The 15,327-nt window shown below is 39.8% G+C and overlaps 2 protein-coding genes across 2 annotated transcripts in view; both read left to right on the top strand.

Annotated features, from left to right (window-relative positions):
- The window catches only part of fam214a (family with sequence similarity 214 member A), a 33,213-nt gene extending 25,870 nt beyond the window's left edge, over positions 1-7,343 (top strand). Inside the window, exons 6-12 of the mRNA XM_041985822.1 lie at positions 345-470; positions 1,250-1,338; positions 4,893-4,989; positions 5,132-5,290; positions 5,413-5,481; positions 5,801-6,000; positions 6,080-7,343. Coding sequence (XP_041841756.1) covers positions 345-470; positions 1,250-1,338; positions 4,893-4,989; positions 5,132-5,290; positions 5,413-5,481; positions 5,801-6,000; positions 6,080-6,233 — 894 coding nt within the window. The 3' untranslated portion in view covers positions 6,234-7,343. The remainder of the gene's footprint in view (positions 1-344; positions 471-1,249; positions 1,339-4,892; positions 4,990-5,131; positions 5,291-5,412; positions 5,482-5,800; positions 6,001-6,079) is intronic.
- Positions 7,344-9,300: 1,957 nt separating this feature from the next.
- Positions 9,301-13,864, top strand: LOC121643862 (cAMP-regulated phosphoprotein 19-like). Its single transcript, XM_041991447.1, has 3 exons — positions 9,301-9,490; positions 11,292-11,414; positions 12,397-13,864. Exons 1-3 carry the CDS (start codon positions 9,434-9,436, stop codon positions 12,565-12,567), a joined length of 351 nt encoding a protein of 116 aa, XP_041847381.1. The 5' UTR covers positions 9,301-9,433; the 3' UTR covers positions 12,568-13,864.
- Positions 13,865-15,327: the final 1,463 nt, after the last annotated feature.

Raw genomic sequence — 15,327 nt, 5'->3', positions numbered from 1 at the left:
GTAAGGGATTTTTTTCCTAGAACTCGTTTTTGTTGTAGCCCCTTTAGTCATCTGCAGCTACTCCAGATTGTTATTCAGCATTTTTAAACCTGCTTTTTTTGTGTCTATTGAACAAATAAGTAGAGATTTTGTAGTTTTATGCAGTATGCTAAGTATTAAGCTTGCAGTTATATCAAACATATATTCTCCTCAAGAAATTACATTTTAAAAGCTCAAATATAAAAGATCATATTTTATGCAGCTTTGTGTTTTTGTTTTTTTTTTTTTTGTTTGTTTTTTTTGTAAGAAGTTTTTTTTATCTTGACTTGCAACCCATCTTAATCTCTTCAAACTTTGTGCCCCAGCGTCCTCAAAGCCCCTCCCCTCTACGTCCCTGCAACAGCTGGAAGAAACAGAATCGCCACTCGTTAGACGCCACAGCAACCAAGGCCTTCCACCCCTGCACTGGCCTGCCTCTGCTTTCCAGCCCTGTAAGAACACACAAACTCATCCACACTCAGATACTCCATCAGTATCGAGACAGAGACTCAGATTCTAACTTTGACATTTGTTGCATTGACACTCTGATCACATGCAACTGCACAGGCATAGCTGAACACCTAATGACTTATCCACGATTGGTAATCATTGTAGTTTTTCACACAGATGTATCCATGATAACCCCACTCTCACCTCTTTTTATTCCAAGCCATATGAACCATTGCTCTCAGTACATTCAACAATGAAAGCACTGTGAATGTCTGCCATTAAAAGACTGAAATATCTGCCAGCTGTCTCTTTTTATTGCTGCTGGGCTACTGAGTAGTTATCCTCAGCTAATGTACACACAGATACACATATACACATGGCAGGGTGAAAGCCATGTGACTCATCTGCGCCTCATCAGTCACATTAAATTGTAGCAGTGAATTCCAATATCACAATTTCCTGCCACCCGATCACATTCACTTACATTTAACCTCAAGTGTGACACACACATACACATTTTTGGGAACTCAAGCTCACACATACACAGTATCACTCATGTGACAAAAATATAATCACATGCTAACTTTTATCTAAAGTTCTTTCTTTATTTTTCTGTATTAGTTGAATATAGTTTTTATTTTAAAATAAAAATGCACAATGTGGTTTTATTAGGTATGGGTTCAAGGAAAGACTTGAATTTGTTTTGTTTTGTTTTTTGTTTTTTTTTGTTCGTGAGAATTTAGCTGCCCTGTGTTAATCTTGTCCTGTCTGTCTGCTGCAGGTTCCTCAGAGGAAAAATCAAACAGGTTACTTTGACCTGGACACCTCTCTGACTGGCTGTAAGGGTTTGCCTTGGGCCTCTGGGAAAAGGTACTCATTTTCTCATCTGGGAGCTCCGTTATTGTAGTTGCAAACCTCAGTTTATCCACCAAGCCAAGGTTGGGTCACTTTCAGTCATTTAATAACAGTTAAATAGTGTAACAGTCAGGGGCGAAGTCTACTGTTCAACAGTGTGGGAGACTGGAGGGTAGGGGGTGAAAAATTGGGTAAGTTAATTAAAAGATAAAGTACTTTATTATGAATCGTCACATTTTTTAAATTAAATCAGGCACCCTGATTCATAAATGTTAATTAACCACTGCTTCCTTCAGATGTATGTACTTCAGGAGATGCAGCTGCAGTGTAGTAACTGTGAGGTGATGGAGTGAACAAACAGTGAATGATCTCTAACTGTTATTTAGAGATCATGATGGTAGTGGATCAAATCACAGTGAGTCATGGGAAGGTGAGGGTGTAATTAGCACAAAAGCTTTCAATAGATACTTTTTTCATTGTGATATTTATTTAACAATGAAACATAGAACAAAGGATAAGATATTGCAGCAGTTTACCCTGCTGGTTGTAGTCAAGGCTTTAACAAAAAAAGTGATCAGTACAGTGAAATATCTCAGCCAGGCCTGTTTTTAGGGTCCGAGCCATACAAAGTATGGCAAGGCCCTATTGTGGTTGAAATGTTTCTCCTCCTCCTAAGCATTTCGACGCCAAATTTGACCCCCTAAACACCCATGAAAAGTTGTGAAACTTGGCACACACGTCAAGCCCGGCGAAAATCGGATATTATAAGGTCCGCATACTATTCAATGCAAAATTGGCTCAACAGCGCCACCTAGAGTCACCAAAAATCACCACATGAATGGGGCCCAGGAAGTCTACTTCAACGTAGGAAGACGAAACTCGGCACACATCTGTACCACCCCGTGTTGACCAGAAAACTCAATGTAACACCTGTCGCCATGGCAACAGGGCGCCCGCCATCTTGGCGTGTTCGGCCATTTTTTTGCCATTTCTTGCACTTTACACACATCGTATTTGAACGAACTAGTCTGAGGGGATTCGTGCGATTGACTCCAAACTTGGTGGGAAGCTTCCTGACAAGTTGGGGACCAAAAATTGTTCAAATCTTTCTAATAGCAGGAAACGTGTTACCGTGGCAACCGATGGAAAACCGCCTTCTCGCCATGAAACACGGTTTGCTCATATCTCCATAGAAATAGATGGGAACTGCACCAAACTTGACAGGATTCATACCTGTGACACCCCAAGTCCAGCAAAGAAGTCAATAGAACACCTGTTGCCATGGCAACGGGGTGCCCGCCATCTTGGATTTAACTGCCATTTTAACGAACTAGTCTGAGGGGATTCGTGCGACTGACTTCAAACTTGGTGGGAAGCTTCCTGACAAGTTGGGGATCAAACGCTCCTCAAATCTTTCTAATAGGAAGAAGCGTGTAACCGTGGCAACCGACGGAAAAATGCCCTCGCCATGAAACACGGTTTGCTTATATCTCCATAGGAATACGTGGGATCTGCACCAAACTTGACAGGATTCATACTTGTGACACCCCAACTCCGGCATTGATGTCAATAGAACACCTGTTGCCATGGCAACGCACTGCCCGCCATCTTGGATTTCACTCCCATTTTAACGAACTAGTCTGAGGGGATTCGTGCGACTGACTCCAAACTTGGTGGGAACCTTCCTGACAAGTTGGGGACCAAACGCTCCTCAAATCTTTCTAATAGGAAGAAGCGTGTAACCGTGGCAACCGACGGAAAAATGCCCTCGCCATGAAACACGGTTTGCTTATATCTCCATAGGAATACGTGGGATCTGCACCAAACTTGACAGGATTCATACTTGTGACACCCCAACTCCGGCATTGATGTCAATAGAACACCTGTTGCCATGGCAACGCACTGCCCGCCATCTTGGATTTCACTCCCATTTTAACGAACTAGTCTGAGGGGATTCGTGCGACTGACTCCAAACTTGGTGGGAACCTTCCTGACAAGTTGGGGACCAAACGCTCCTCAAATCTTTCTAATAGGAAGAAGCGTGTAACCGTGGCAACCGACGGAAAAATGCCCTCGCCATGAAACACGGTTTGCTTATATCTCCATAGGAATACGTGGGATCTGCACCAAACTTGACAGGATTCATACTTGTGACACCCCAACTCCGGCATTGATGTCAATAGAACACCTGTTGCCATGGCAACGCACTGCCCGCCATCTTGGATTTCACTCCCATTTTAACGAACTAGTCTGAGGGGATTCGTGCGACTGACTCCAAACTTGGTGGGAACCTTCCTGACAAGTTGGGGACCAAACGCTCCTCAAATCTTTCTAATAGGAAAAAGCGTGTAACCGTGGCAACCGACGGAAAAATGCCCTCGCCATGAAACACGGTTTGCTTATATGTCCATAGGAATACGTGGGATCTGCACCAAACTTCACAGGATTCATACTTGTGACAACCCAAGTCCAGCATTGATGTCAATCGAACACCTGTTGCCATAGCAACGGGGTGCCCGCCATCTTGGATTTCCCTCCCATTTGAACGAACTAGTGTGAGGGGATTCGTGCGACTGAGTCCAAACTTGGTGGGAACCTTCCTGACAAGTTGGGGACCAAACGCTCCTCAAATCTTTCTAATAGGAAAAAGCGTGTAACCGTGGCAACTGACGAAAAATGCCCTCGCCATGAAACACGGTTTGCTTATATCTCCATAGGAATACGTGGGATCTGCACCAAACTTGACAGGATTCATACTTCTGACAACCCAAGTCCAACATTGATGTCAATCGAACACCTGTTGCCATAGCAACAGGGTGCCCGCCATCTTGGATTTCACTGCCATTTGAACAAACTAGTCTGAGGGGATTCGTGCCACTGACTCCAAAGTTGGTGTGAAGCTTCCTGACAAGTTGGGGACCAAACGCTCCTCAAATCTTTCTAATACAAAAAAACATTACAGCACCTGTTGTCATGGCGACATCGGGTGGCGGGGTCCAGGCAGCTCGGACCCGATGGATGCCGCTTGCGGCTTTATTTTTATTCTTGTTTGCCTGACAGCCTCTGGGTGTTTCTACATGTACAATTGCCTTTATAGATCATTAGCATGTAAAAAGTCCTCTGAAGGGAAAGGCGTGTTATCCTCTCAGACTGCATCTACAATCACACACATTCAGCTGTATGTGGTAGTGAGAACTGAGTTGGCTTTATATTCACACAGATTCACGCCTCTGCCTACATGCAACGAATGTGGGTGGAAGCTCACTGCTGATCATTATAAAGCAGATGTTTGAGAAGTTTAGCATTCTGCATTGAACGTTCTTTTTGACCATCTGACTTCGCCTTGATCGATTAGAAATGTTAATGTTATTTAAGATCTGAATATGTGACCCACTCTGCTTGTTGTCTTGACTAAAACTGCTTTTGTTTACAAACAAATACATCAGCTTGAGGTATTATTATGTAATCAGGGATACAGGTTTGTTCAGACATGCCAGGAATATTTGTCATGTAGGCATCTTAGTAATGGAAAAACTAGTTGATCAAGCATGTGTGCTTTAACCCTTTAGGGTGTGTCTAAAGAGAGAAGGGTATACAGATGAGTCACAGCAGCTGTTCAGCGCCAGCGCTCCACCTGCCAGTCTCAGCCTGCTGGGAAACTTTGAGGTATAATATCATCTCTTCTCTCCTGTCAAAACTTTTTTGACAGTAGTTTACATTTACTCACTTGGTTTTTGGTTCACTTGTATGAGGTTTATAATCTACAACAAATGTGCCAAATGTGTCATATTGAGCTCTGTTTCTTTAGGAGTGTGTGCTGAACTATCGCCTAGAGCCTTTAGGGACAGTGGAAGGTTTCACAGCAGAGGTGGGAGCCAGCGGATCCTTCTGCCCGAGTCACCTGACCCTACCTGTGGATGTGTCATTCTACAGTGTCTCAGATGACAATGCTCCCTCACCATATATGGTGAGATGACCAAATGGCCATTTTTCTTTTATATCTTGCATGGTTGAACATAGAGATAAGATTGTCCTTAAACAGTGTGTTCCAGTTCCGTTTGTGACACTGATTATCGTGTTTTTTCACAGGGTGTGATAAACCTGGAGTCTCTGGGAAAAAGGGGCTATCGTGTACCTCCATCAGGAACCATTCAAGTGGTTAGCATTTTTATTTATTTATTTACTTTAATTGTATAAATGTCTAAATATGTTTGTCCATAAAGTTTCTCAGGCCTAGTATACAGATGGCAGAGAACATAAGCACAGATTGCATCAAGTAGTAAAAGGAAATGGAGACTCCTAGTGGTTGTTGTGGAAAGTTTATGATGCAGCTGAACAAAGATTTAAGAGCAGTTTCATAAACATGAAAAGCAAATTCTTCCCCACACTGTTGGGATAAAAGGTACAATGTGTTGCTTATTTGAAATCTAGTCTCAAGAGTGTAAACTGTGAAATTGTTTCTGGTTCAACTCCTTAGACCTTATTCAACCCTAACAAGACAGTGGTAAAGATGTTTGTTGTGATGTACGACCTACGAGCCATGCCAGCTGGACACCAGACCTTCCTACGCCAGAGAACTTTCTCTATTCCTGTTCGCCGCGACACAAACAATCATACCAGCAGGAAGCCCCTCGCCCTGGGCCAAGGCCGCACCCTACGCTACCTCGTTCATCTGAGGCAAGATGGCTGTTACTTTCTGGGACGTACCCAGCACAGGCGGCATTTCTCCTCTTTTAATTTCTCCTCTCCGTTGCAGGTTCCAGAGCTCTAAGTCTGGGAAGATCTACCTCCATAGGGACATCCGTCTGCTGTTCTCCAGGAAATCGATGGAGGTGGACAGCGGTGCTGCCTATGAGCTCCAGTCTTTCACAGAGTCCCCCATTGACCCGCCGTTCTCTCCCCGCTGCTGAAGCCTGATGCCCTCCCTCCTCCATCTGGCAGGCTACATCTGAATCTTCACTCACATCACTTTACCAGCAACAGACTCTTGTTCAGCCCATGAGCCCAAGGCTTGTATCTGAAAAGAGATGAGGTTTAAGGACTGCAGTCAACATGCCCCTCCTGGCCTGTGTCCAGAAACTTAAGTTTCATCCTTTCTGTCATCCAAAACCGAAAAAGGGGTTGGCTAAGAGCCTAAGAGACTCTTCAGAAATAAACCTGGTTCTCTGTTCAGTTGCACAACCTCAGAACCGAAGGGTTGGGTCAAAGGTTACAGTTGAAGGAAGTGTTTGGAGTCCTAGTGAAGATATTCTTACCAAATTTGATAGGTCATCTGTTTTTCTTGCTGTTGCTGTCTATCACCTCCAGCGTCTGGCAGGAGAGTAGAGACCAGTGATCAGTGTCCAGAGAAGCAGTTACACTTAAATTTTCTTCAAGCTATTTTACTCTGTCGGCCCAAATCATATGTTAATTGAACCTCCAAATGATTAAATCCCTAATTCCTTTCTGGTTTAATACAATACCCTTTTTAAATGGTAGGATTCCAAATGTCCTTCAATATTAGATTGGCGGCTAAAAGTGCTTGACCCTGTGATTCCTGAGCTCAGAGCTGAGGGAGTGCACGTTGAAGAGGAACTGGGTGGCCAGCTGTGGTGCAACACATTACCATGGACCACTGAAGAAGTTAAAAAAAAAAAAAAAAAAAAGGCAATCACAGTAGATTCACCTGAAGCATCACAGCAGAACATCAGAAGTGCACTGTGTTTTTTTTCTGTTCTCATTATAACTGGAAATAAAACTGAAAATAGTCATATTCTAATACTTTTGTACTGTTTAAAAAACAATTTATTGAAAGTGTTGCAATAGAAAGAGTACCATTAGTTTAGTGTTTACACATTCATTTTCAGTTAACTTACCATCCGTTTATTTAATATTTAAAATATTTCATTTACTACTTGTGGCGTCTGTCATGCTAAGATAATGTAGTGCAAACTGTATATCATAGTATGTATTTTTGACATTAATATTCAAATCTGAAAAAAATATATCTATATATCTTCTAAAGCAATCTTGAAAATCTGCTCTGTCTCCCTGTGATTTATATTTTCTGAGTTTCCCGATTTCTCTACATTTCATGGTGTAAATGTATATATGTTTGACCTAAAAGGCCCTTTGCAAATAGCTGTACTTACACCAACTTCAGCCTGCAAAGGTGCAAATGAGTAATTGAGAATGGCAGCATAATTTTCACACTCTTCACATGTATCAGGGATGATGTGTGGGGGTGTGACATCTGATTTTCAGCAGATGGCCTTGATTCAGTCTTTGGCCAAGAGACTCACTGTAGTACAAAACAACGCTATAAATACTTGACATCCAATACTGAGAAGTTATTTTTCATATATATGAAGAACATTGTGCTCTGTGGTATAAATCACAAAGCATTCCAAGTATATTGATATGTAAGTAAATCATTTATACACCAATATTAAAGGTCATACAGGTGAATAATTTGAATCACCAACACAAGTAAACTGCTAGCATACAATGACTTGGATTTCCTGATATACTGTTTGCTGTACTTTGACAAAGAGTAGAAAGACCTTTCTAAACTTTCAAGTAAATTAATTTGAAAATTCACTACCGAGTACAATCTTAGACCTAAAAGTTTAATAAATATATTTATGACTTTTTTAAGTACTCATTTCATGCATGAGTCTCCCCTCATATTGACTTGTGCGCTAATGTCTAAAATGAAATATGCTCTTTCAATACTAAAGGTTTCATGTGTCAGCACACAGAAAAAAACCTATTTAGTCAGTTTGCCAGTCTGGAAAATTCAGGTGTTAAAACAATGCCAAGGAAGAAATAGATAAATCTGGGAATGGTTATACAGTCATTTCTAAACAATTTGGTCCATCACTTTGCAGTCAGAAAGATTTTTCACAAGTAAAAAAATTACCATATTCAATGTTAATGTTCATGAATAAAATGTAACCAGGAGAAGGCCCCAATTCTTGAAAAAAAAACAACACAGCTTAGGTTTGAACAGTTGCCTATAAAAAAACTGTAAGACTTTTGGAACAATGCCATCTGGACACATGAGACCATAATGTTTGGCTGTCGTGCCTAGCAACATGTTTGATGAAAACCAAGCACAGCATATTAGCAGAAACACTACATGAGCTGTTAAGAAAGGTGATGATTTGGGCTCGTTTTGTAGACAAATTACTTGGGCACCTTGGAGTACCTTGTGAACTCTACTGTGTACCAAAGTACTCTGGAGTCAAATGTGAGGCAATCTGTCTGACAGCTAAAGCTTTGATGAAAGTGGGTCATGAAAAGGAACAATGAGCCCAAGCACAACATCAAATCTACAACAGAATGGCTGCAAAAGAAAAGAATGAAAGAGTTGAAATGATCAGAAGTCTAGACCTCAATTTAAATTAAATGTTGCAGTTCTATTCAGAGGTGTCCTCTAAGGACTGGATTTTTTATTTTACACCAGCTTGATACCTGTGTATAGACACATGTCCATAAGCCTCGACAAGCTGAAGCAACGTTGCAAAGAATAATGGCCCAAATTCCTCTACGCTGAAGTGAGACTCGGTGTTATATGGAAAATGGTTACCTCAGGTTATTGCTGCTAATGGTGGTTCAATGAACAACCGATTCATGATGTACATTTAGTTTTTCACATGCTGTTTCTGCTTTTTATTTATTTTTCACATGACAACAACAAAATGACATATACCGATGAAAAACTGCACTAATGAAACTGCTAAATCACATTGCATGGCGCAATCTTATTAATGAGAAAGCAGTACAGAAGCTCAACAGCACTATGTAAATCAGTGCAGCATCCTCCATGTCCGAGGATTAGAGACTGAAGTAAGGATTTTGTGTCAGCGCGTGGCACATGGGTCAAACAGCTGATCGGTTTCATGTTACGCAAAGTAAATTCGAACTCATGATGAAGTGCGGATGCGTGGCAAGAGTGCCTGAGCGGGAACGCGCATGGTGTCTCCGCATGTGACGTCGTATTTTTTGTGCGGGAGCAATCCTTTAGCAGATCTCGTGTGGGTACGGGAAGTCAGAGAGTAGCGGATTTGAGGATCACTGGTCCAACTAGTGAGCAGTCACTTGATCGAGATCATACAGCTATTTAGCAATGTCGGGGGACAACGAAGAAACACAGACTGCAGATCAGACATCGGTGGATGAAACGGTAATCCTAGCAGTTTAGCAGTAGCACCGTAGACTTTATTATTATTATTATTATTATTATTTTTTACAGCCAACGCAGTCTTGTAACGTCGAGCTTCTCCAAACCGCGCTCGTCATTGTTGACATATGAGGCAAAGCTAGCAACCAAACCCCGATTAGAAGACTTAATGTTGCACATCGCCTTTTGCAGCAACGTTGCCTCGCAGATTGATAGCACGTTTTAATTAGGTTGCTGAATGAATCTGGCGGATCGTTGATATGAATGTCACCCTGTTAGCTAACGTTAGCTGCTAACTGCCATTCTCTCCCTGACAAGCCGTTGGTTACTGTTAGCTCAGCTGCTAACGACAGCTTAGCCCAACCTAGCATAATGTTGTAGCCATTAACGGTCGCTTCCACATAAATTAAACACTCTACCGATATTGTTACCGAGCTGACAACCACAGCATTCACAACAAATAGTTTATTTTGTACATTTAAAGGTTGTCCAACCCACACCTGTAGATTAGTTTTACAGCATACTTGTGAGGAAGCACAAAAAAAAAACATAGCTTTTTTATGGCTTGTCGTTATGTCGGACTCTTCGAGAGACTTCCAAAAGGAACTTTTGAACGATGTTAATTTCTGCTAGCGGAGAATAGTTTAATAGTATGAGACGCTTGATAATCGAAGTGGTCCATTCACGTCTATTTCAGCCTGTTAAACACGACATTAACGTAGCTACGCTGTTGTAAATGTTGCCGGAGAAGAGACGTTTCAAGTCATCAGTTAACTTTTCAATGTTTCATTTTCCATTTCAGATAAGTGCAGAACAGAACATAGTATACTGGGAAAACTGTATTTTTTTTAACCAACTTTTAATATTATCAGATAAACAGAAAGGGGGGGACATTTTATTATTATTATTTTTATCACTGCCTATTCTGGTCTCCAAGTAATTAACTTTTACAGAGGCCAGTGAAAAAACTCAACAGTCAGCCACAAATTGCCAAACTTCCTGCATGTCTGAGATATTTTTTAACCAGATCAAATACGTTTACAAATAATTGTGCCAATAAAACACAAAGATTTCAGTCAGTTAGCTCATTTGTTCAGTTGCAATTTGAAAGATTAATGTAAAGGTATCTCCACAGACATATTGCACAGTGAGGTGAAATTTGATCTAAATATGGATCATGTGCTGCAGACAAGAACATTATATTTGGAGATGTTCTATGGATAAATGTTGAAAAGATCAATTAATGTTATAAGCAGGGGTAGGGATTTATCTTGAGACTGATATTGAGATAATTGTGATAGTGGTTAAATAACCATTTACATTCACCTGTTTAAAAATAGATGGCTAAAACTGTTACATTTCTATGTTATTTCTACAAGTTTCGTACAGTTGACTGAGTGATAGATTTAATACCCTTCTAATTACATGTCAACCTTTTGTAAAATTTGTGTTCCTGTATTAATTTCCAATAATGTTTATTGTTCTTTGCAAGTGTTAGGTGATATCTGACATTAATGCAATCATTCAGCTTTTGGAATAATCACAGCCTGACATTTTGATATACTGTATATAAGGGGTCTGTAATGATTTCTATAAATTTCATGCTGCAACCAAACTATAAGCCCTTTCGTAATGTTATACATGTTATATAAAGTATTAGGTTTATACTAGTCAACAAAGCTCTCACTGATATTTTTCAGACAATGGTTTGGAGCTGTGTTGACCAGAATAAACCCAATACTTTTGTTCAGTTTGCATTTTTTTCTGAGTATGTGTTGAAATCTTATATGTTTGCTGTCATCAGGGGGTCCAAGATCCAATGATCAGCCCAGAGAAGGCGGAGGAGGCTAAACTGAAGGCCAGATACCCAAATTTAGGAAATAAACCAGGAGGCTCTGATCTACTTCGTAAGCGCCTGCAGAAGGGGGTGAGTTATTAATGGACCTCAAAACACACAAGATTCATTTAAAGAGATTTTGCAATGTTCTGATGTGCAAGTTATTTTCATGGTGATTTGTTCTTTGAAGAATCAGGAAATGGATGGATGGATGGATGGATGGATAGTGCACAAAATACACAAAAAAAACACAATTAGATGAAATATTGAAAGTGGGAAAAAACAGAATAGATACACCTAAGGACACTTGTCAGATAATATAATAATATAATAATAGTAAAAGTAACAGTGTAATAATAGCAGTATATAATGGTATAATAATAACATATTTGCAATAGTAATAACAGTAATAATTGTAATGATAATACTATTGCTAATAATAATAATTATAATACTTTATGTACACATAAATTTTTTCTAGAACTTCTCCTCTGTAGTTTTACGGGATACAAATTGACACTTTCATGCTTGATTTCATCCTTCAGTCCAAACTCAAAGCTGCTCTTAAGGACAATGAAAGGAAAAAACAAACTCTGGAAAAGTTTTTTTTGTTTTGTTTTTTTTGCTGGTAATAAAGTAACTTGATTTCCAGTATGCCAAGTTAAAAAAGAAAAAATGAATCACTGAAAAACAAGCAGTGTGAAGTTTTCCGACTAAAGTAGCTAGTGGCTGGTATTTAACGTAAACATTGGACTCCTATAGGGATGTTTACCAGACATCTGGAATACTTTTCTTTGGACTGAGAAGCGAGTCTGTTTTTGGGGTAGATTACCTGGAGAGGAAATTTATTGTTGGTTGTAAACTTTCCTACTTCCCTTCCAGTGAAACAGACTTGTAAACAAACAGGTTACATGACCAGTCCAACCACCACTCACTGGAAGCAAAACAAACTCAATGGTGTAGGCTTATTTTTAAACAAAACTTACTTTTATGGTGTTTTCTTTGTAAATGGTTTTTGTTATCTGTGGCTCATTTTGTTACTTTGAAATTTTAATCTAATGTCTCTTCACAGCAAAAATACTTCGACTCTGGTGACTACAACATGGCTAAAGCAAAGATAAAGAACAAACAGTTGCCAACAGCTGCACCAGAGAAGACCGAGATCACAGGGGACCACATCCCCACCCCCCAGGATCTGCCCCAAAGGAAACCCTCTCTGGTGGCCAGTAAACTGGCAGGCTGATCCACACACAGCTTCAGCAGCCCCTGCAGCATCTCCCAGCCCCATAACCCACTCCACTGAAATCTCAGAGCTGTAACATTACCTCTCCCACCCCAAACACTTGCATTCTCTCCTCCACACCACCCTGGACCTCACCCAACCAGAACCCACACCTGGCACCCAGGCTAGCTGATAACTTAAAAATCCTGTTATTTTTTCTCCAGCCTCATCTGGTTCAGTCTCTCCTTTCTGTCCCAGCCACCCTAAATGACTTCTGCTTTCCTTCTTCTTTCATATTTTCTCTTTACTTCCATGTAAGATACACTGTAAGACAGCGTGAGTGTCATCGATTGTATGTGATGCCTTTGTACAGTATGTAAGACACTTCACTGGCTTAAGAGAGGGGTGAGCAGCAGAAGCCGCAACTCAGACGGCTTTATTTTCATGTTCAGGATCCCTCTGCTTGGAAGTGTGTATGTTGAAATTTCTCAATGTTTGGCACAGTAGCGGGCATTAGCCTTTTAGAATGTTTTACATCAGATTATTCACTGCAAGTCCTTATAAATTATGCTGTCAGAATGCTTGTGGGATGCAAAGCACTTATCCAAAAGCCAAGTCCAGTTTTGTTAACATTTTCAAGACAGAGAGAGCATCATGGATCTGCATGTGTGGTACAGGGTTCCCTAAAGCAGTCGCCAGTATGTTTCATTTTAGTTCATTAAAAGAATAAGCAGGTGCGTAAACTGCTGGCACGCATTACAGAAATAGTGGTTACCAGGTAGATGGTTCATTCAAGACATACTGGACCTTGGAGATGTGTTCTTTTCTAAAGTGAAAGAAGAGGAGACGGAGTTGCCTCAGATTGACTGAAAGGTTGCACTGCATTGTGGTGTGTCATTACATTTCTAACCTCGGCCTGGTGACATGGTGCTGTCTTGCGGTCACAGTTGTCATGAATGAATCACCATGCTCAAAGAGGGTGGAGATATATAGGAGACCTGAAAATGTGGGACCAGTCATTGCGTCCTGTATGCTGAGTATAATCCATGACTTTAAAAAAAAAAAAAAAAACAGCACTAGGAGCAAGTAACGTGATAACTTGAGTAAGAATCTTTTGTAATTATAATTATGAATTGAAGTAGTTTTATCTTTAAATTGTCCTCAGCTCTGTGTTGTGCTTTTTAAAGGTCTTTACTGACTGTATGGATGATATAAATCTAAGCTAGCACTACATCTGTCTGAGCTGTGCATGTATACGGCTGCCCTGCTGTCACAATGTGCCATTTTTGTTTTGTAAATAAACTAGTTTTGCACAAATGTTGCTGTGTTATGTGTTATGTTTATACTTTGCATGTGTAAGGTGCTCTCGTGTATCTAACTAATGCATAAAGCATTGATCACTTAAGTTCCTCCCTTAAAATAAAAGTTAATTTAAATCATAGTACATATCACACATTAAGATATAGCAAATGAAGTCACCAAAAGGAATCTTCTGTATGCGAACTACAACCCAAAAATTCTTGGCTTTTTCATTGAGTACATCCAAAATACTTTCCATAACCATTTAGGAGAGCATGGAGCTGGGTGGTCCACATGGGTTTACCTACAGGTGATTTTTAATTAGGAGGCCACACACTACTAATCACAGGCTATTAAAGTTATAAATACTGCAGCTTTCTGAATGACAAACTATGATCCAGTTTCGTTCAGGATTGATTAACCCAGAGCAGACATCAGCCTCACTGTGGGCCTATGCATGAAACGCTGTTAGTAAAACTAAAAGTTGAATTCTAAAACTTGTGAAGAGACTTGTTTTTACAAAAACTATTTTACATTAACACATTTAGAATTACTGCAAAATCTAGAGGAATACTTTCCCTGTCCATAATGATGCATACATTTTAATATTCACCTTAATGTTGTTGAAGAAAACTTACCAGATACAGATCAATGTCAGTAGTAGCACCACAAAATCAAACTAGAAATTAAGATTAAAAAGTCAAATAACGACATAAAAAGAGTTACTTTTGCATTAGAAATGCCGGCAAAAATTAAAGAGTGTATAAATAAAATTTACCATATGTTCTTTGTGCCATATTCATTATGCCATACTCACCTATTAATTGAAAATCCTGTTGATTTGAAATCAAATTTTGTAATAACTATTAGATTTAACAGATGTGGTCTTAATGCAACATATTATTATATATTTACAATACAGACGTTACACTCTAGAATGTGCCACATGGCAGCATACCATGGTGAGTCTGACCATACTGTGTTAAAATTTTAGGTAAAATCTAATTTTTTTTTCAGGACAATCACCATTAAGTTATTTTTAAGAAGATTTTTTCACACTAGTTCAGAGGCTGTGCTGCCCAAGTGATTTCTCCATGTACTTTGGATTCTTTCCACCACCGCTGGTACCATCCTGGACGTGACACCCTAAAGATCTGAGTTTCCATCCACATTATTTATTTGATATTTTGATGGATTGATTGGTTGAAAGTTTTACTTGAACAAAGAAAAATAAAGGAATAAACAGATATGAAGATATGGAGTTGATCTGAGTTATTCTGGTAGCGGTCTATATTACCCCTTTATATATCCCTTCTATATTATCCCAGCTCCATCATTGCTAGACTACAAACACAGCATCCTAATGCGTTCATTACAATCTCTGGAGAGTTCAATGTCTTCTTCTCTGCAACATTACCAACATTACAACAGCTTGTCAGCTGCTCCACCTGAGAAAATATAATGTTAATAAGACTTATTTTA

The sequence above is a fragment of the Melanotaenia boesemani genome, chromosome 1, assembly GCF_017639745.1.
Source record: "Melanotaenia boesemani isolate fMelBoe1 chromosome 1, fMelBoe1.pri, whole genome shotgun sequence".
NCBI lineage: Eukaryota > Metazoa > Chordata > Actinopteri > Atheriniformes > Melanotaeniidae > Melanotaenia > Melanotaenia boesemani.
The sequence above is the reverse complement of the archived record's forward strand: the minus strand, read 5'-3'. Positions and strand labels throughout refer to the sequence as shown.

What these genes read in the sequence shown, in the direction of transcription:
- LOC121643862 (XM_041991447.1), top strand. Translation starts at nt 9,434, where the DNA reads ATGTCGGGGGACAACGAAGAAACACAGACTGCAGATCAGACATCGGTG. An exon ending in AGACATCGGTGGATGAAACG is followed by an intron (nt 9,491 to 11,291) that starts GTAATCCTAGCA and finishes TGCTGTCATCAG; the next exon opens with GGGGTCCAAGATCCAATGAT. An exon ending in GTAAGCGCCTGCAGAAGGGG is followed by an intron (nt 11,415 to 12,396) that starts GTGAGTTATTAA and finishes GTCTCTTCACAG; the next exon opens with CAAAAATACTTCGACTCTGG.